The 17,688-nt window shown below is 43.6% G+C and overlaps 1 protein-coding gene across 1 annotated transcript; it reads right to left on the bottom strand.

The window, feature by feature from the left end:
- Positions 1–2,262: 2,262 nt before the first annotated feature.
- Positions 2,263–12,413, bottom strand: B9D1 (B9 domain containing 1). Its single transcript, XM_044981070.1, has 7 exons — positions 12,278–12,413; positions 11,852–11,920; positions 10,433–10,544; positions 9,649–9,745; positions 8,956–9,018; positions 4,522–4,589; positions 2,263–4,329 (listed from the first exon to the last, which is right to left on the bottom strand). Exons 1-7 carry the CDS (start codon positions 12,341–12,343, stop codon positions 4,184–4,186), a joined length of 621 nt encoding a protein of 206 aa, XP_044837005.1. The 5' UTR covers positions 12,344–12,413; the 3' UTR covers positions 2,263–4,183.
- Between the last annotated feature and the right edge of the window lie 5,275 nt (positions 12,414–17,688).

Below are 17,688 nucleotides of genomic sequence, written 5' to 3' on the forward strand. Positions count from 1 at the left end.
CGGTAACCTGCATGACTTAGCTGAGTGATGGCTAGGTGGTACAAATAGGTGTAAAAACTTTTTGAGGTTGTAGACAAAAAGAAGGGGTTAGCCTTATCTTAAGGCACACAACCAGGAGTAATGGGGTGAACTGGAGGAGAACATCACTGAGGCTGACTATAAAGAATTCCTTACAGCGAGAGCTACTCCAGGGTGGGATGATAATTGTGTAAGGGATGTACTGGAAACCCCATTGCTTGAGTCACTGCCACTAAAACCTGCCTTGACAAGTGTCCTGGCTGAGACAATGGCTGAAGGTTCTGTTGCTGTGGAGCTGAAGCTCATTGAACACTCACCTGGCTTTGGGAAGAGTGTATTTTTCTAATGCTGCTCCCATTGGTGGCAGGCTGGATATGCTGGTTTCTGATTGGCTTGAGCTATGTGTATTTTTAACCTTGTGGGTGGTTCACAACTGGCAATCCTGCACATTGACTTTCTGGATGACATCAGTCTGTAAGCTTAGGGTTACAGCCACAGTTGGTGGTAGTAAGGTGACCAGCCCATTGGGCCAGATCTAATAAATAAAACCACTGGTATTGTTCCAACTCACTGAGGAGGGAGCAGAACGAAATGGCTTTAGGTATCTATTATAGTACGGTGACCTCCTTCTTATAACAAGACTTCTTTAATATTTAGTAAATTTGTATTAGTTGCAGAGATGAAATCTCAATAGATTTCTCACAAACTGTAAGTATCTTGTTAAATATATTGCTTGTGTGTCTAGGACTAAGGGGTGGGGGGTGTCTGGGTTTTGTGGCGGGAGAGAGGGTGCAGGTATCTGGGAAAGGGAGGGCCCTGTGGCTGGGCTCTGGGGGGAGAGGTGTTGTGGGCGTCTGGCCCCCCAGCTGGGCTCTGGGGGTGGGGGAAGGGGACAGAGAAACAGGAACTGGACTGTCATAGGTGTTTCTTTAACTCTCTACTCCTGGGGGAATTTGTGTGTGTGTCTGTATTGTTACAGGCATACTTGCTGACAGGTATCTTGAAATAAATTACCAAAATAACTGAAAACTAGTGTGATTATGTCATGTTATGTTGACAAAAGTTGCAGAATTTTAAAATATTGTGTGCAGAATTTTTATTTTTTTGGTGCAGAACGCCCCCAGGAGTAGCTGTTCTAGGATCTGCCAGGAGTCATTGTACTTGGTATTTTGATAGCACAAGACACGTACATGGTGCTGCACAACAGGCAAACCGCCAGACATTGAAACATCCGTACTCTGAAGTGCCTACCTACTAAAAGGCACAGGATACCAACACTTTGAAGATAGGATTAAAAGAATGGGATGATCTTAAAGAGGGACCCTCAAGAAGCACAAAGATATAAAGATATAACGATGTTATAAAAACATAGCTGACAGATATGACACTCACAGTATCATCTAAAATGCAGACATTGTCTCTAAGGTACTGTGATCAGATTATTTTTTTGAAAATACATTGAATTGGAAAATATTCCTCTCCCCTCACCCCCTGCCAGTTTAGAGTGGTTAACACCTGCGTGCCACTAATGCCAAGAGAGAATTATTTCAATCCATCAAGTCATGATTTTACTTGGAGAGTGTGGCCAGCAAGACATGTTCTTAGAGCCTTAGCCGAAGGAGCCCTCACCAATCTCAGCCAAGAAAAGACAGCGGAAGATGGAAACAGGAGGAAGGAACAATGAACAACATAAATGGCAACTTCAAACTATTATGTGAAATTTGTATGTGAAATCCCCTTAAAATTTGTAACTATACAAGCTCATGTATCCACAATGCCCTATAGTGTTGGATGTGAATAAACTCCTTGTATCACTGGGGGAGTGAAGTTTGGACTTTTTCCTCAGTTTAATAGGGTACCATGCATGGAATCATCATGCAGTTTTGCTCTAATTGGACAGGGACGTTAAATCATCTCAAGTTAGTAAAAATCTCCGGTATATTATATTTCACTTGTGCTACATTATTTATCTCTGCTTTTCAAACGTTTCAAATCTGGTCTATCAAGGTACTTATATGGCTACCCTCACCATTGTAACCGACTAGGTATTTAAAAAAAACCCAACAATCTCTCTTTCTCCTACAGCAGCCAATAAACAGGAAAAATAGTCTGATTAATTTGAGCTCAATTATGGCTTTGTTGTAGAACAGTTAATTATAATGGGTGTTAGTGTTATACTTCAAAAAGCACAACGAAGACAGAGAACAAGAGCTAATGTATGAAAAATAATTTGTACACCACATATTTGTAAAATCATTTATGAAAGTACAAAATGATTAAGGAACAGAGCAAAATTCCAAGGTGCTTTACAAGATCTTCATCATTTATATTTACAAAACACAGTGTTCATAGTGTACAGCTTTACGTGCATAAGGAATGCTAGTACTCTAAATAGCATGCTTTATTACTATGGATGTGCAGTGGTTCAAAATTTGTTTTTCTTTGTGCTTGTTTTTCCAAAGGATTTTTAATAGCTCAGTGACTTATAAATAGGGTGAAATAATATTAAATCTGGTCTTCTCATGGTACTTGAAGTCAAAATGTGCAAACCACGTACCCAAATATAGTCTCTCAAATTGACTAAATAATCACGTCTCGCTATGGATTTAAGTTCTGTAGTTTGGACACAACGGATGGTGGAAAGATCATAAGAAGACTACAGCTTGTGTTACTTTGGACTAATAAATGGTTCCCTTAAGGAAAAAAAAAGCCCACAAAAGACAAAAAATATAAATATTGAACTATTTGGGTTTATTCAACCCAAATGCAGAGCTCTAATATCAGCTTAGCCGAGAGTCACGTGAAAGGTCAGGGAAGGGAGGACATTCAGGGTTTGTCTACACTGAAGTAAAAAACCCGCAGCACTGAGTCTCAGCGGCCAGGTCGGCTGATTCAGGCTTGGGCTGCAGGGCTAACATTGGCAGCGTAGATGTTTGAGCTCAGTCCAGCACCTGGGCTCTGAGACCCACCCCCCCTTGCAGGGTCTCAGAACCAGGACTCCAGCCCGAGCCCAAACATCTACGCAGCAATCTTATAGTCCCGCAGCACAAGTCAGCTGACCTAGGCCAGCTGCAGCCTTGCCCACTGCTCTTTTACTGCAGTGTAGACATGCCTTGGAATGAAGGCCTTTCTTCGTACCCTCAAACTGCAGCCCGCTAAGAAGAGTCTGTTAGCTTTGGAGCTGTTGCCATGTACTGTAACAAGAAACAACATTACGACAATTTCTAAGGTTATCCAAACAGTGAGGAAAACCTTCATAAATCAAACTTGAAATTCAGCACGTTATTTTCCTTACTGTGTTTGTTGGTTACTGAAAGCCATGGTATAGGACCCATATAAACAATTACCTGCCTCACAGCCTATCCTGGACTGCCCTTAGAATGCTGGATTTGTGAGAGCACACTCATTTCATTGCCATCATCACAGAGTTATTACTTAGCTTACTGTGGAATCAAGCAAAGGAAAGAGCTGGGCTAAGAGGACCAGGGGAGAAGTACCTTCAGCAAAAACAAAGAAAATGCACAAATTCCAGAAAGTTGCATAACCAGGAAGAGGTGGCCCTGACTGCTACTCCTGGCAATTCCTTACAGCAGAGGGGATCTGTAACAGGGTGGGCCAGAGGATTCCCCATTGCTTATGGCTGAGTGCACGTCCTGTTTACTCAGGCTGGGTGCTCTTTTCCAGATCCTCACACCGAGATCTATTTCTCCCTCAATAGCTGCACTTAAATCTCAATGGTGCCAATGAGAGGTAAATGCATGAAGCAAGGGGATATTAAACACTTAACTCTCAGTGAATTCCCCCCCCCCCCAAAAAAAAACCATTTTTGGTTGCTTTTGCAGAAGAACGTGCATGAATGTGCCACTGAAATATTCTCAGATTCCCTTCCTTTTGGAAGGTATTGCAATTTGAATTTCCCACTACCACTTCAAAATCATTAGTAAACAATTTTAGGCCTGCATTGATGTTTGGAATATATGAAACCATTTTTTAAAAACAAATGTAAACTGGCTATTTGTTAACTAAAAATTGTACAAAAGGTTATGATAGAAAGGTATTTTGCAACACACCTTATGGCTTGAGCTTTCATATTAAAATAGAAAATCAGTACAAGTATGGTGTTTGCCTCCCATGTGTGCCTTTGAAAATTCCTCCCCCCAATCATTTAATGGTTATGAATCCCATCTGTAAGAGACACTACTGAAGGGTTCTGCATGTCTGACGGGCTTACGTCATAGCCCAGTTTCTTCATGTCTTTAGTCACCACATTGAAGGAAATGGTCACAAAGCCTTGGGATCGCACCGTGATCACTAGAAACAGGAGGACAACACCATTAGCCAGTAAAGCTGGTTGAACAGTCATTAGATGTCCCACAGAATACCAGGACGTGGTTGTTCTCAATATGCTCAATTAATCTCCTACAGCATTAACAAAGAAACGGACTGGCCAAATCTGGTCCATAGTCATAGAGGAGTTAGAGACAGTAATTCCTGATCATTTACCTTCTCGGCCTTCTCCCTGCGCTACCACTTTGGGGTCAGTGAACTCTGGATGTCTTCCCATAAGCCAACTTGGAGAAGGAGAAAAGAAAACAACTCAGTGGTGTGTCATACTTGGTAGCATTTAGAATTGTTATAAGGAAGGTTCATCGTATGCACAGAAATAAAATAAATATGTTTCCCCCTGTTCATAGTAGGAATTTTTAAAGCTTGACACATTTTTTTTCCTTGCTACTTATCTACTTTGATCAACGATAAATGTCACCTCTGGATTATTGACCAGTTTTCCTTTTTTCCTAATTTCACCTACATTCTATTACATTTAAAAAGCGACAGAGTCCTGTGGCACCTTATAGACTAACAGAAGTATTGGAGCATGAGCTTTCATGGGCGAATACCCACTTTGTCAGATGTTAAGTTTTAGTTATTTCTGAGTGAGGGAGGGTCAGTTTATGTCAAAGATATTTTAATAACACCTAATTTTAAGGATCTGGGGGGTGGAGGGGGAAGAGACCTAACAGCTATAACAAATACACGTTGGACAAGGAAAAAGTTATGTCCATGAGTCCTCATTCAGGGGGAAATTTGTGCAAGTATATGCTGCACCATTCCTTTATAGATCGTCCTTTGGGTGGGTGGCCTACAGAAAATAAAAGCCTTTGGCTAACTTATTTACAGCAGTATTTTAAGACTAATTTAAGGACAGATTGCGATACACCTGCTCACACTGTACACTGAATGCAATGCAAGTCCTTCTGTTGACTTCACTGAGCATTGGATCAGATACATTGAGTAATATCTTATACTGCAAGAAGTCTCATTGAATTGAATGGGACTACTTATATGTGGAGTACGGTACCACTAATGTTGAGGAGTTTATGATTCTATCACAATCTGATCATTAAAGATTAGCATGCTAAAACTAGGAAGCGTTTACTCTCAGTGGAAGTTCTTTGAATAACCACAGTAAACCAGGGTTTAAATTTGCCCACAGATCACAAATTAAAATAAGTCCTCACACCACTGGTTCTGTTTTAGCTGCCCCATAAAGGAAACAGTCATTGAAATATTATGAAACGCTTTCCTGCCTCCCCTCCTGATCCTTTCACTCATATTTTAAAATCCCTATTATCTATCGCATTTCTACGCTACTCTACCATAATGCAATTTCTAACACAATATACTGAGTGTGCCATAATAGGCCAATAGAAGGTTAAAAAGCTGCCCAGACTTTGGGAAGAATTCCTGTTTTTCTTTCTTTAATATACATATCTGAGGCAGTATGGTTTGTTCTCTGGTGCCAGAAGTTTTTATCTGCAAAAAGAGAAGTAGTGGCAGTGCTGTCATGATTATACTACATCAATGTGTTTATTAAAACATACAGAGACTAACCTGCCTTACCTGATTACAACTCTCTCTCTTTAAACTCAGCTATATTCCTGCTACTTTACGTCTCAACTCCACGTTATGCACTACTAAACTGCTTAACCTATTCAACAAATAGCCCAAATCATTCCACAAGGTGCTTCTATCCTGCATGGCTGATATATTTCAATCTCTATTGTCAGAGACATTAAAACAGCTGAATTTAACTCAGGACCCTGTGATATTTCACAAACAAACTCTGGGACTCTATAAAATGTTTCCCCTCTGGACCACTGCTTTTAATACAGATGGACAGATCTGTCTGAAATGTTCAATTAGCTCAGAGAAAACAGTTACTTCTGGAGTATGAATGATGGAATCTTCACTAAGAAAGACTAGAGGGTATTCCACCAATATGCGTGTCCCTTTCCCGCACAAGGAGAAAGGGACTAGTGGACAATTCAGTTTAGAACAATTCTGAAGAACAGGCAGACCAAATCTGGATTCACTGCACAATGCAGTGTCTAGATCAGCTATACATAACCTCAAGGAGCCATTCCTTTAGAGAGTTGCAAAAAGCCATACCAAATTGCATGTATCACGCAATAGTTAATATAAGTTAATCAGAACAGATAAAGTTTATAACAGGAGCAGTAGTATTGGGGCTCAAGAAACCTCTAACAATCCCACTTCATCACTAATTTCAAGAAGCCGAATTCTGTCAACGTACTAACCATCTACAGCTTGTTTCAATGTGTAATTTCCACCCACCACAGCTGGTCAGTAGTACAAATTCAGAATTAACCAGTTGGAGTGAGAGTGAATACGAGTTTTTCCAGCAATCAATGCATCATTATCAGGATGTCACCTGACAATTTACTAAAAACCAATAAAAGAGCCATCTGCAGCACAAGGATTAATGGCTACTGATTGAATGCATGTTGCCTTCTGATTTTATTGCACAAAATGTAATATAGTTACTAAAACAGATTAGATTTTTAAGTGGACAAGGTGCACAGTTGCCAAGCATATTGTAGATTGTTACAGCATGGGATTGGCAACCTTTGGCATGTGGCCCACCAGGGAAAGCCACTGGCGGGCTGGGCCGGGCCGGTTTGTTTACCTGCAGCATCCGCAGGTTCAGCCGATCGCAGCTCCCACTGGCCGCGGTTCGCTGTCCCAGGCCAATTGGGGCTGCGGAAAGGGCGGCCAGCACATCCCTCGGCCTGCCCTTCCTGCAGCCCCCATTGGGAGAGAGAAAATTTGGATTCTAATGACAGTCTTGACACTAATTTGCTGCAAGATGAAGGACAAGTCTTGTAGTCCCCGTGTCTTAGATTTCCACAACTGTAAAATGGGGCAAATTATTGCCATTGCATGGAATTTTCAAAAGCACGTAAGTGACTGTCAATGAAACTTGTACTTCCAAGTAACTCAAGAGGTTTTTTTAAATTCAACCCGTTCTTTACACATGGAGGCTGATTTCCATAGCTGCCTAATGGATTTCAATGCCCAGGTCCCCTTCAATTAAATAATAATTCCTAGCTTGCATCATCATAATTGTATCACCACTTGTCATGAGTAGATCTCACAAGTGTTTTACAAAGGAGATAAGCATCATTACCCCAATTTTACAGATGAGGAAATTGAGACACAAAAGTGAAATGACTTGCCCAAAGTCATAGGTGCCACCTTCCCGTCTGCCCTGTGGGTGCTCGACTCCCCCTGCACCTGCCCCACCCTCACCCCAAAGTCCCCACCTCGTTACCGCCTCCTCACCTGAGCGTGCCATGTCTCCACTTCTCTCTCCCCTCTCCCACCCCCGGAGAGCCCTAAGAGCCGCCAAACAGCTGTTAGGTGGTGGGAGGGAAGCGCTGGGAGGGGGAGGAGCAGGGACGCGGTGCACTCAGGGGAGGAGGAGGCGAGGAGGGGGTGGGTGCTGGGGGAGGTTGGCTGCCATTGGTGCGGAGCACCTGCTAATTTTTCCCCGTGGGTGCTCCAGGCCGCAGCACCCACGGAGTCAGTGCCTATGCCCAAGGTCACCCAGCACTCCAGTGACCAAGTCAGGAATAGAACCCAGGTTCCTGAGTCCCAGTCCAGTGCTCTACCCACTAGGGCACACTGCTCCCTAAACCAGAGCTACTTGGACAGGACTCAGATGTGCGCAAAGACATCCCAATGGGTTTCAGGACTAACTCCTTAACCATGCGCCCACTGCAGTTGGATATGGGATGTCCTATTTTCTACAAGCATTTCCTGTGAAGACCAAGGTCTCCATCAGTTCTGGCTCTTAAATACTGAGATTTTATGACAGGATGGAGGGAAAAAAATAAGGGAGAAAAACAATAAAAATTCATGTATAGAGGTAAAAGAGGCAGTTACTGTTCAAGAAAAAGAACTGATTACAACCAATAAATTCAGACACTCATTCTTAGAATGTAAAAATGTCCCTTGTGGAACAGTCCAATTATATTTTTAAAACATATTATGCTGTACTTAACATTCTGCATCCTCATAATGACTGTTTTCATTATGGAGTAATTCCTGCAGCAGATGTTGCTGAATTACATGAAGAAAAATAAGTGTAATACTAGTGAAATCTATTCTAGAAAGAAATGAATGTGTTTACTTCAATTCTACATAGGAAGCCAGTTTGCTTTGAACTCTTACTCGCACAATTTCATCAGTGTCAATGTTTTTTCTTTTGGAAGCTTCAGCGAATAGAAGGGAATGCGTGGTTGTTTGCCTTTGCTATCATTTGGTGGCTACTTTTCAAAAAGACACAGCTCTATCTTGGCAGCAATACAGCAAGTGCTTTTCAAATTCACACTTTCAAATCCATGGATAACAAAAAGGATGAAGTTACAGAGCATTACTCCAAGCAGATTGCTAATGTTAAATTTTAGAGTAAGGCTTTGATGGATAAAGCCACATTGTCCATGAAACTCATAGGACTGTCTTTAACTTTACAAAAACTCACAAGTGCGTGCACATACTGAGTAGTCAGAGTCACCATCAATTAAAACAAAAATGTCCTTTCCCATGTTACTAATAACACCGTTGGATTATTACCTCGTAATTTTTTGCAGCTTAGACGTGGATTCTGGAACAAACATAGGAATGGTTCTTCTATGACTGAAATGGAATTGATAAAGAGAGAGAACTTATTGATGAAATAAACCTAATGCCAATTTCCAATACTCCTGTATTTATTATGATAATGAAAGTCCAAATACAGATTTAAAAAATGTGAGACATCCACATGTAACTTGTAAGTAATGAACTCAAACTTTCCTATGTGCAGCTTGCATGGGGAACTTGCAAAAGGCACAAGAGAGAGGCCAGCTAGGGGAGCACCTTCAAACCCGAACTGGTGCAGTCCCCCCGACAGACATGACAGTGCTGAAGTTAAGACTTGCAGGCCCAGATCCTCCAAGGCATTTAGGTGCCTAGCTCCCACTGAAAGCAATAGGGGTTTGGTGCCTCACTCGCTTTGAGGATCTGGGCCAGTTTGTTCAACTGCCCTCCCCCATCCACAAATTAAAACTAAACCTGCACTGAATAAAAAGCAACAAGGCTCAGGTCCAATGACCAAGGCTTGTATCAGAGAATAGATTCCATACCTGTGGGGTAAGCAAGTTATAGAGACACTTGGGAGGCACTTATTTTGGCTCTGATTATTTTACTTTAGAAAAGCGGGAGCTGAGATCAAATTGTAGTTGGGAGGAACATTTGAAACCAAAGCAATAACCATCATTAACCCACCTTCCAGGTGTGAACGGAACATGAACAGCTCCATAACCTCGGACGACATCATTTCCAAAAAGATCAGGTCCATAGACACTTACCACTATTTGTGGCCCTTAAAAAGAAAATAGGAGTTAATATAAGGGCAAGGACAAGGAAGGGGATGGATACGGCCCTATAATTTCTTAAGCTCATTGTTAATTTACTGTTATTTAACATTACCTGAAAGCAAGTGTCAAGAACTGCAGGTCCAAAAATGTATTTATTTACCTGTATTAGGGAACTAAAAGCCAGTGGGTATAAGAAAGCAAACAGTGCTAACTGTATTATTGAATTAATGTAAAGCTTTCTGGTTTCTAAGAAACAGTCTCATTCCGGAAAGGTAATTTAAAAAGATTAAAAGAAATACGGTACCCCTCAGAGTGCACCGAATCTATTCCAAGCAAGTTTAATTGCCAGAAATGATGAAGGGGGAGCCCACAGTAATTTCATCTTGGGAAACTTCAAAAAATGAATTGCCTAAAAGTACCATCAAGAGAAAACAAACTGGACTCAACAGAACAAAAGTCAAAAATTAATCTGTAATGTTGGGCTTCCCTTCATTCACAAGGCAAAAGGTGACATGCAGAACCATGCATATTTGTGACTCTCCAACAATTGCTGGGCATAGTCTCCCTTATCCAGAAGGTCATACCAGCATATGCTATGAAGATGCAAAGGACTCTCAGCCTACCATTCCAGAACTACAATCTTCATGTACCAAATACCTGTATTCAGCCATACATCTCCGTGGTTTACTTACAGCCAGAGGGGTTGGTACTTTTAAAGGTGATGTCAATTGGAAAATTCCACACAAGGGCTTGCTGTGCATCTCTGTTTTTAGAGGTGATCTGAGATATTCCCTCTTCCAAACCCTAAAACAAGAGCTTACATATTGTACAAATACAAGCTGCTGCTATTTACTCACATTACAGAGTGGAAAGTGCATATGCTTTTAGCGAATATAAAACTTCTTTGCCTGTTTACAGACAGACCACCAGGGCCAAGTTCCAGTCCCTGCCCCAAAGAGCTTACATTTTTAATAACCAAAGCTCCTCACCTTCAATTTGTACATACAATATTTTGCATGTGAAAATGCAGGGTTGGGCAAACAAATTGATGCAAAATTAAATCCATTTAAAATCTGACCCTTATTCCTACTAATTTGCAAGTAGCTAATCTTATCAACATTTATGAAGAGCATTGACTGCATTCATAACAACTAAAAGAAGTGTTTTGAATATGTAAACCACAAAACAGAGGATAAGTATAACTAAACCAACAACACACAGCACATACACAGCATTCTAGTTTTTCAAAGCACTGTACCAACATTAATAGATCTCTGCACTTCCTCTGTGAAGTGGGGAAGGAATAATTCAGCTCATTTTCTAAACGAGGGAATAATAAAACACAGAAAAGTGAAGTGACTTGCTCAAAATTGAGTGGCAGAGATGGTATTAGAGTTTAGGATATATTCCCAGGGCTGTGCTCAGTTCGCTAGACCAGTGGTTCTAAAGGGCCGCGAACAGGTTTCAGGGGTCCACCAAGCTGGCCCAGTGTTAAACTCGCAGGGGCCCAGATCAGAAAGCCAAAGCCCTGCCATGTGGGGCTGAAGCCCAGGGCCCTGAACCCTGCCACCTGGGGCTGAAGTTGAAGCCTGAGCAACTTAGCTTTGTGAGGCCCCCTGTGTTGTGGGGCCCTGGGCAACAGCCTTGCTTGCTACCCCCTAATGCCGGCTCTGGCTGTTCTATGTAGAAAAAAAGTAGTTGAGGCACAACTGGGCCGTGGAGTTTTTATAACATGTTGGGGGGTCTCAGAAAGAATGAGGCTGAGAACCCCTGCACTAGACCACTCCACCTTTCCAAGACAATAAAGGGAAAGACACCTCTCCCCCCAAATCCTATTGTGTGTATTTCCTGAGTTATTTTCATTATTCGTATTAGTGTGGCAGCCAGGAACCCAGCCATGGACCAAGACCCCGTTGTGCTAGGTGCTGTACAAACACAGAACAGAGTCCCTGCCCCCGGGGGGGGGGGTTACATTTCCCACACCCACCAGCCTAACCCACTGAACTCAATGCAGCCGCGCTGTATGGGATTTGGGGCCAGGGCTCCATGAGAGGTGGAGGGGGCAAGGCCCAGCCACGGGCAGAGGCAGCGGGCGCCAGAGGGGCACTTACCGTGGTGGGGGCCCAGTCGTGGCCGTAGACGAAGCAGTACTTGCAGTAGAGCTCGTCAAACTCTGGGAACTGGAGAAGAAAGGGACGAGCGGGTCACTGGCCTGGGGGAGCCCCATCCTTCTGCTGCCCTCTACCCCGGGCCGGCTGGGGGCTAATGCCCCAGCTCTGGCAGCCTGCTGAGCCGCTGTGCTGGGGACTTGCCACGGGCCCGCCCTGGCACGGAGCAGAGCCAGGGGAGGCGGCCGCCGGGCAATGGCACCGGGAGGGGGGATGCCCCAGAAGGCCCCTGTTCGAGGCCTCTCCAGCGCGCCCCTCACCGTGGCCCCTGGGCGAGAAGCGGGGCGGGGCCGAGCCACGACGCGCGCTGAGCCTAGCCCGGGGGAAAGGGCCTCAGAGACCCCGAGGGCCCGGCCGGCCCCCGCTTACCTGGGCGCTTTCGATCTGCCCGTTCACCATGAGCAGGAAGACGGTGGGGGCGGCGGCGGCTGCCATGGCGCCGGGGGCCGATTCCGGCCCGTTGCTAGGGGCCGCTCTCCCGGCCCGCCTTGGATACCGGCCCGGCGGACGGCAGGGCGGCCGGGACAAACTTCCTGCCACGGAGCGCAGCGCGAAGGGCTCAAGGGGTAGAACCCTGCCTCTCCAGGAAGGGGAAGGGGGGCTCCCATCCCCCACCTCAATAACTCCCCAAAGGGAGGGTTCCCTCCCCAGGAGAACGGGGGTGCTACCCCTAAAAGGAGAGGGCCCCCCCAGTCCCTCACCCCAAACAGAAATGGTGTGTGTGTGTGTGCATGGGGGAGGTGGTGCCAGGCAGGGGCCCTGGCTACAGCAGGGCAATCTGCACTGATGCACCCCCCTGGCTGTCACCCACAAGGGCAAGCTCAGCTTAAGCGTGTCTGTTTCACTAGCAGAAGTCGGTCCAATAAAAGATATTATCTTACCCACTGTGTCTAACATCCTGGGACCCACACTGTGACAGCGCCGCTGCAAACGCACCAAAAGGACCCCAGTGCAACCCCCTACTCTACAGGCTGACTTGGCAGAAATTATTATTTTTTTGTTTGGTTCATAAGATTGATGTTTCTTTTTAAGCATTTTCTTCTATTTTTAAACAATTTCAATTTTCATGGTTGTGCAAAATTATGGGATTTAAGCGTTTATTTTTATCTATTTAAATGTTCACAGTTGCAGGAAATTATTGGGGGGGCAGAGAGTAATTATTTAATAAGGTAGATGCTGAGATTGAAAAGGTTAAAGCTTTATAGCCGTTAAAACCGCAAATTGCGTGTCAGAATATACAACATATAAATATTCTTAACTCAAACTCTGATAAATTCTCAAGCAGCGTTTTTCTTACTTTACCTATGTGTAAATTTTGATTGTTATCAATGAAAATATTTTTCATGGGTTTGTTTGTGTGTGTTTGGTAAAACTGATGTTTACTGACCTTTACCGATAAAAATCTGATCCTTCCAACCCCATTTACAAGGTTGTGGTACATCTGCATCAGGAGATTTTGCACCAGTATCCATACAGCTCACTATGCTAGTGCCAATTACTCTAACATAGCCAGGGCCTTGTGTTCCATGGACCTCGGAGTCCCTGTCATTCTCTTACCTCTGACTCTGGGTTCAGTGCTTCTCTGTCCAGGAAAATTTCATTCAATAGGATACCTTCCCCCCAAGCGATTTCCACAACAGTGAGTTAGAGTATATGTATGCCGCAGTCAGAGGTGTGACTGCAACCTATGTAGACGTACCAGAGCTAGCTTTGATCTCTCGCTATCTTGAATAACAATAGCAGTGAAGTCCAGGCAGCATGGGCTGACCAAGCCTGCCTGGTAGCCTGGCTCCACTCAGGTGACTAGCAGAGCCACGGGGACACCCATGTGTGATGAGCCCTGGAGGCCACTAGATGTCACGGTTACCCCACACAAGTTTGAAATGCAAACCTCAGGATATCAAGGGCATGACCTGATTTTAAAATCACTGACCTGCACTTTGTTTTTTATACCTCATAAACTGCCTTACGCCACGTGTGGGCAAATTCCAACCACACATTAGTCAGCCACTGTCAGGGGCTAGGAAGAGATTTATTCCATAATCATCCATTGCAGGGTTTCTTGCATATTGTTGCAAAGTATTTAGTACTGGTGCACTGTCAGAGACAGGATACTGGGTTAGGTGGGGTATGGATCTGATCCTGCATAGCAGTTATGATGTTCCTGGCCTTCCCTCTTCTCCAAAAAATCACAGCTGAGGTAGGGAAGAGGCTTAATTCTTCATCTGAACAAAACTTTCTGCAGCTGAACATTTCAGGAAAGACCCTGTGACATTTAGAAATATTCAGCCCTATATAAAATATTTACAAAGCTCAGGGAGTGATTTTATACATGGTAAGCACTGAGGAGCTGTTCTAGAGACCCCAGAAAACTGGGAATCTCTTGGTTTCTGGGATCTATCTTAGCCTTTTGGTCAGAACTTTAAAAAAAGTGTTTTCTCTAGTTCTGTAAACCAAACCAGTTCTCTGCAATGGTTTCTCACTTCTTGAGCTGCATGGTGGCCAGTGGAGAAGTTGAATCAGCACAGTAGTTGTTGAATTGTCTCCTCCTCTCCATGTACAGCCAGTCTAGTCCCATCCATAAGCTAGTCAGAAAAGAAGGTTTGGGGGTCATCCCCATGCTGTGGTAATAGATCTTCCCCAGCCCGAACAAGCTGGTGCACCACATGGGACGGACCAAAGTGGGTGTCATGGGAGGGAGGATGTCGACTGGGGGAGGAGGAGAAAGAGAAAGTTTGCAGGTTGGGGCCCAGGTATCGGAAATGTGGCATGCTTGAAAGTGAGGTGACCCTTATCTTACCAGGCCCCCAAAATCCATCCTATTAACCACTGACAGCCTGATACATCAGGATTCCTGCTTGGCAGCCTGGATTTGATGTGTAGAAATCTGATCATTTAATAAATTGACCTCACCCCTTACATTGAGTGCTTAGAGCAATGATGTAGCTATGTGAACATGCCAATCAGCTCTGATTTTAGTTTATTTAATTTATCCTGTAGTAGGGTGACCACCTTTTTGGATGGAAATAAGGGAAAACCACATGAAAAATAAGGGACAACATTTTATTTTAGGGGACATTTTAGATAAATACAACTTCCCTTAGCATATCATGAATTTTCTCTCAAGTGTACGTTTCCTCTGCCCCCATGTATACTATGCAATTATCACAAGCTTCAATTTAATGTTTAAAATGGTCAAGGGATGTCCCTTAAAATAAAGGACAGCTAGTCACCCTATCCAGTATGTAGAATCACAGTCGCATTTAGGTATCACAGGAACAACTTGCATGGAAGTTTTCCCATTGACTTTAATAGAAGCTGGACAGGGCCTGACTTCTATTTATTATTTGCAGTGTTGTTGGAGCCATGTTGGTCCCAGGATATTAGAGAGACAAAGTGGGTAAGGTCATATCTTTTACTGGACTGACTTCTGTTGGCGAAAGACAAGATTCCAAGCTTACCATAAATATTTATTACCCATAGAGTATATTCCCAGTACAAAAACCAGTCCAAGCAAATTCCATTTTATTCTCGAATATCCAAATAATCACTACAACCAGATCCACGAAACAGTGAACTATTCACATCATCTTACATATACGGTGCAGATTCTAGCAGTCATTGTACAGATTAATTGCAAATGAAAAAAACTGTACACAAAAAATTGTAAAGACAGCCTCAAAGTTTGCTTTATTCCAAACTAAAGATTCTTCTGCTTCCTTTTTACATTAAATATAAATGATCAAAGTCTCCAATTGTCTCTGTTGGTCCTCCAGCACTTAAATCAAACTACCGGTATATGACTCTATAAACATGTAACGCTGCTAATGGCCACTAGATATCACCAATGCTGTACCAGTTGCAGTACAGAAGTGAGATTCAAACAGCCAGACCCATTAAAAGGAAATATGTTACACACTAATGTTGAAATAAAGTTTAAAGGCAGCACAATATTTTACATGGCAAAAATAACCATATAGTTTCTGTACAGTAATTGTTAAACCCATAAGCTCATGGTATCTAAGGAGCTCTGTCATTACAGGATCATTCTTGCAGGTTGTGTTATAAAATGGGAATTACGACGAGGTGCATATTATTATAAAGAAAGGGTTTACAGTGCATTTTACTGCTTAATAAAATTAACATAATGATAGTATTTAATGTACGGCCTATCATCTGAAGAAGCTAAAATGGCTTCACAATTACTCTGCCTACAATCCCACTGCATCACAGCCACCTTAGGGGTGTAGTGGGGTATCCAGCTAGCCTGGAACTGTGGGGAGAAGGGAAATTTTGCCTAAGGGTGATGCATGCCCGCTTGGCTGATACAGCAGGGACTGAATTTGGGATTGTCCAGTGCTAAAAGCCTGGTCTATATGTCAGAGTTTTGCTGGCATAAAACAGCTCTGCCAGAAAAACCTGAGCGTGGACAGTTACCCCAGCAAAAAAAGTCCTTTTGCTGGTATTGCTTATTTCATTTGGGGACCTGGGATAAGCTGCTGGCAGAAGCACTCTTTGGCCAGCATAAACTGTGTCTCCACTAGGAGGGTTTGCTGCTGTAGTGTTATGGGTATAACTATACCAGAAAACCCTTTCTAATGTAGACAAAGCCTGAGTCTTTACAGTCTGAGCTATAGAGCCATGCACTGTAGGGGAGTTGGAACATCTCCACATCTTCTGTGGACTGGGGACATACAACACACCCTGATCAGTGGCTTTCAGCAGCACCCCAGGGAAAACTACTGCTCTGATTGTTAATGTCCATAGAGCGCAGACTAGCTTTGAGGTCTCACCCAAGATCTCCTAACAAAGGGCCTTGCACAGACAGGGCATGGGACAGCCTGTCATGGCTGAGCCGTTATCCATCCCTAAAGCAGTGCTTCTCAGGGGCCCAAATCGGTGCAGTGCAGATACCCTTTGCTCTGCCCTCTCATTGATATCAGTGGCGATGAGCACCTATAAATAGCGAGATCTATACTTGAGGCTCAGCAACTCACTCTGAATGGGAGTTAGGAGCTTAAAAGCCTTTGAGCATTGGTTCATCGTCGGAGTCACAGAATCATAGAAATGTCAGGCAGGAATGTTATCAAGTTCAGCGCCCCGCACTAGGCAGGACCAAGTAAACCTAGACCAGTGCATGTCCAACCTGTTCCTGAAAACCTCCAGGGACAGGAATTCCCCAACCTCCCTTGGAAGCCTGGTCCAGAGCTTAACCACCCTTACAGTTAGAATGTTTTTCCTAATATTTAACCTAAACCTCCCTTGCTGCAGATTAAGCCCATTATTTTGTGTCCTACCTTCACTGGATATGCAGAACAACTGATCCCCATCCTCTTTACCTCAGCCCTTACCATATTTGAAGTTTCTTATCAGCTGTTCCCCCCCCTCCTCCTTTTTTCAAGACTAAACGTGACAGGGGTTTTTTAACCTTTCCTCACATGTCAGAGTTTCTAAAGCTTGCAGCATTTTTATTGCTCTCCTCTGGACTCTTTGCCCACAACTCCCCTGAAGTGTGAGGCCCAGAATGGACAAAATACTCCAGCTGAGGCCTCACCAGCGCCAAGTGGACATTTACCTCCCGCTCTTAAATAAAATACTCCTGTTAATACACCCCAGAATGACATTAGCCTTTTTTGCGCCTGCATCACATGGCTGACTCATATTCAATTTGTGATCCACTATAATCCCCGGATCCTTTTCAGCAGTACGACCACCTAGCCAGTTATTCTCCATTTTGTAGCTGTGCATGTGATTTTTCCTTCCTAAGTGAAGCTATTTGC

Source organism: Mauremys mutica, chromosome 11 (assembly GCF_020497125.1).
Source record: "Mauremys mutica isolate MM-2020 ecotype Southern chromosome 11, ASM2049712v1, whole genome shotgun sequence".
In the NCBI taxonomy this organism is placed as follows: domain Eukaryota; kingdom Metazoa; phylum Chordata; order Testudines; family Geoemydidae; genus Mauremys; species Mauremys mutica.

Coding starts and splice junctions, on each gene's coding strand:
- B9D1 (XM_044981070.1), bottom strand. CDS start 12,343: ATGGCAGCCGCCGCCGCCCCCACCGTCTTCCTGCTCATGGTGAACGGG. Junction 9,019..9,648: donor GTTCCGTTCACACCTGGAAG/GTGGGTTAATGA, acceptor ATTCCATTTCAG/TCATAGAAGAACCATTCCTA. Junction 4,590..8,955: donor AAGCTGCAAAAAATTACGAG/GTAATAATCCAA, acceptor TCCTTCTCCAAG/TTGGCTTATGGGAAGACATC.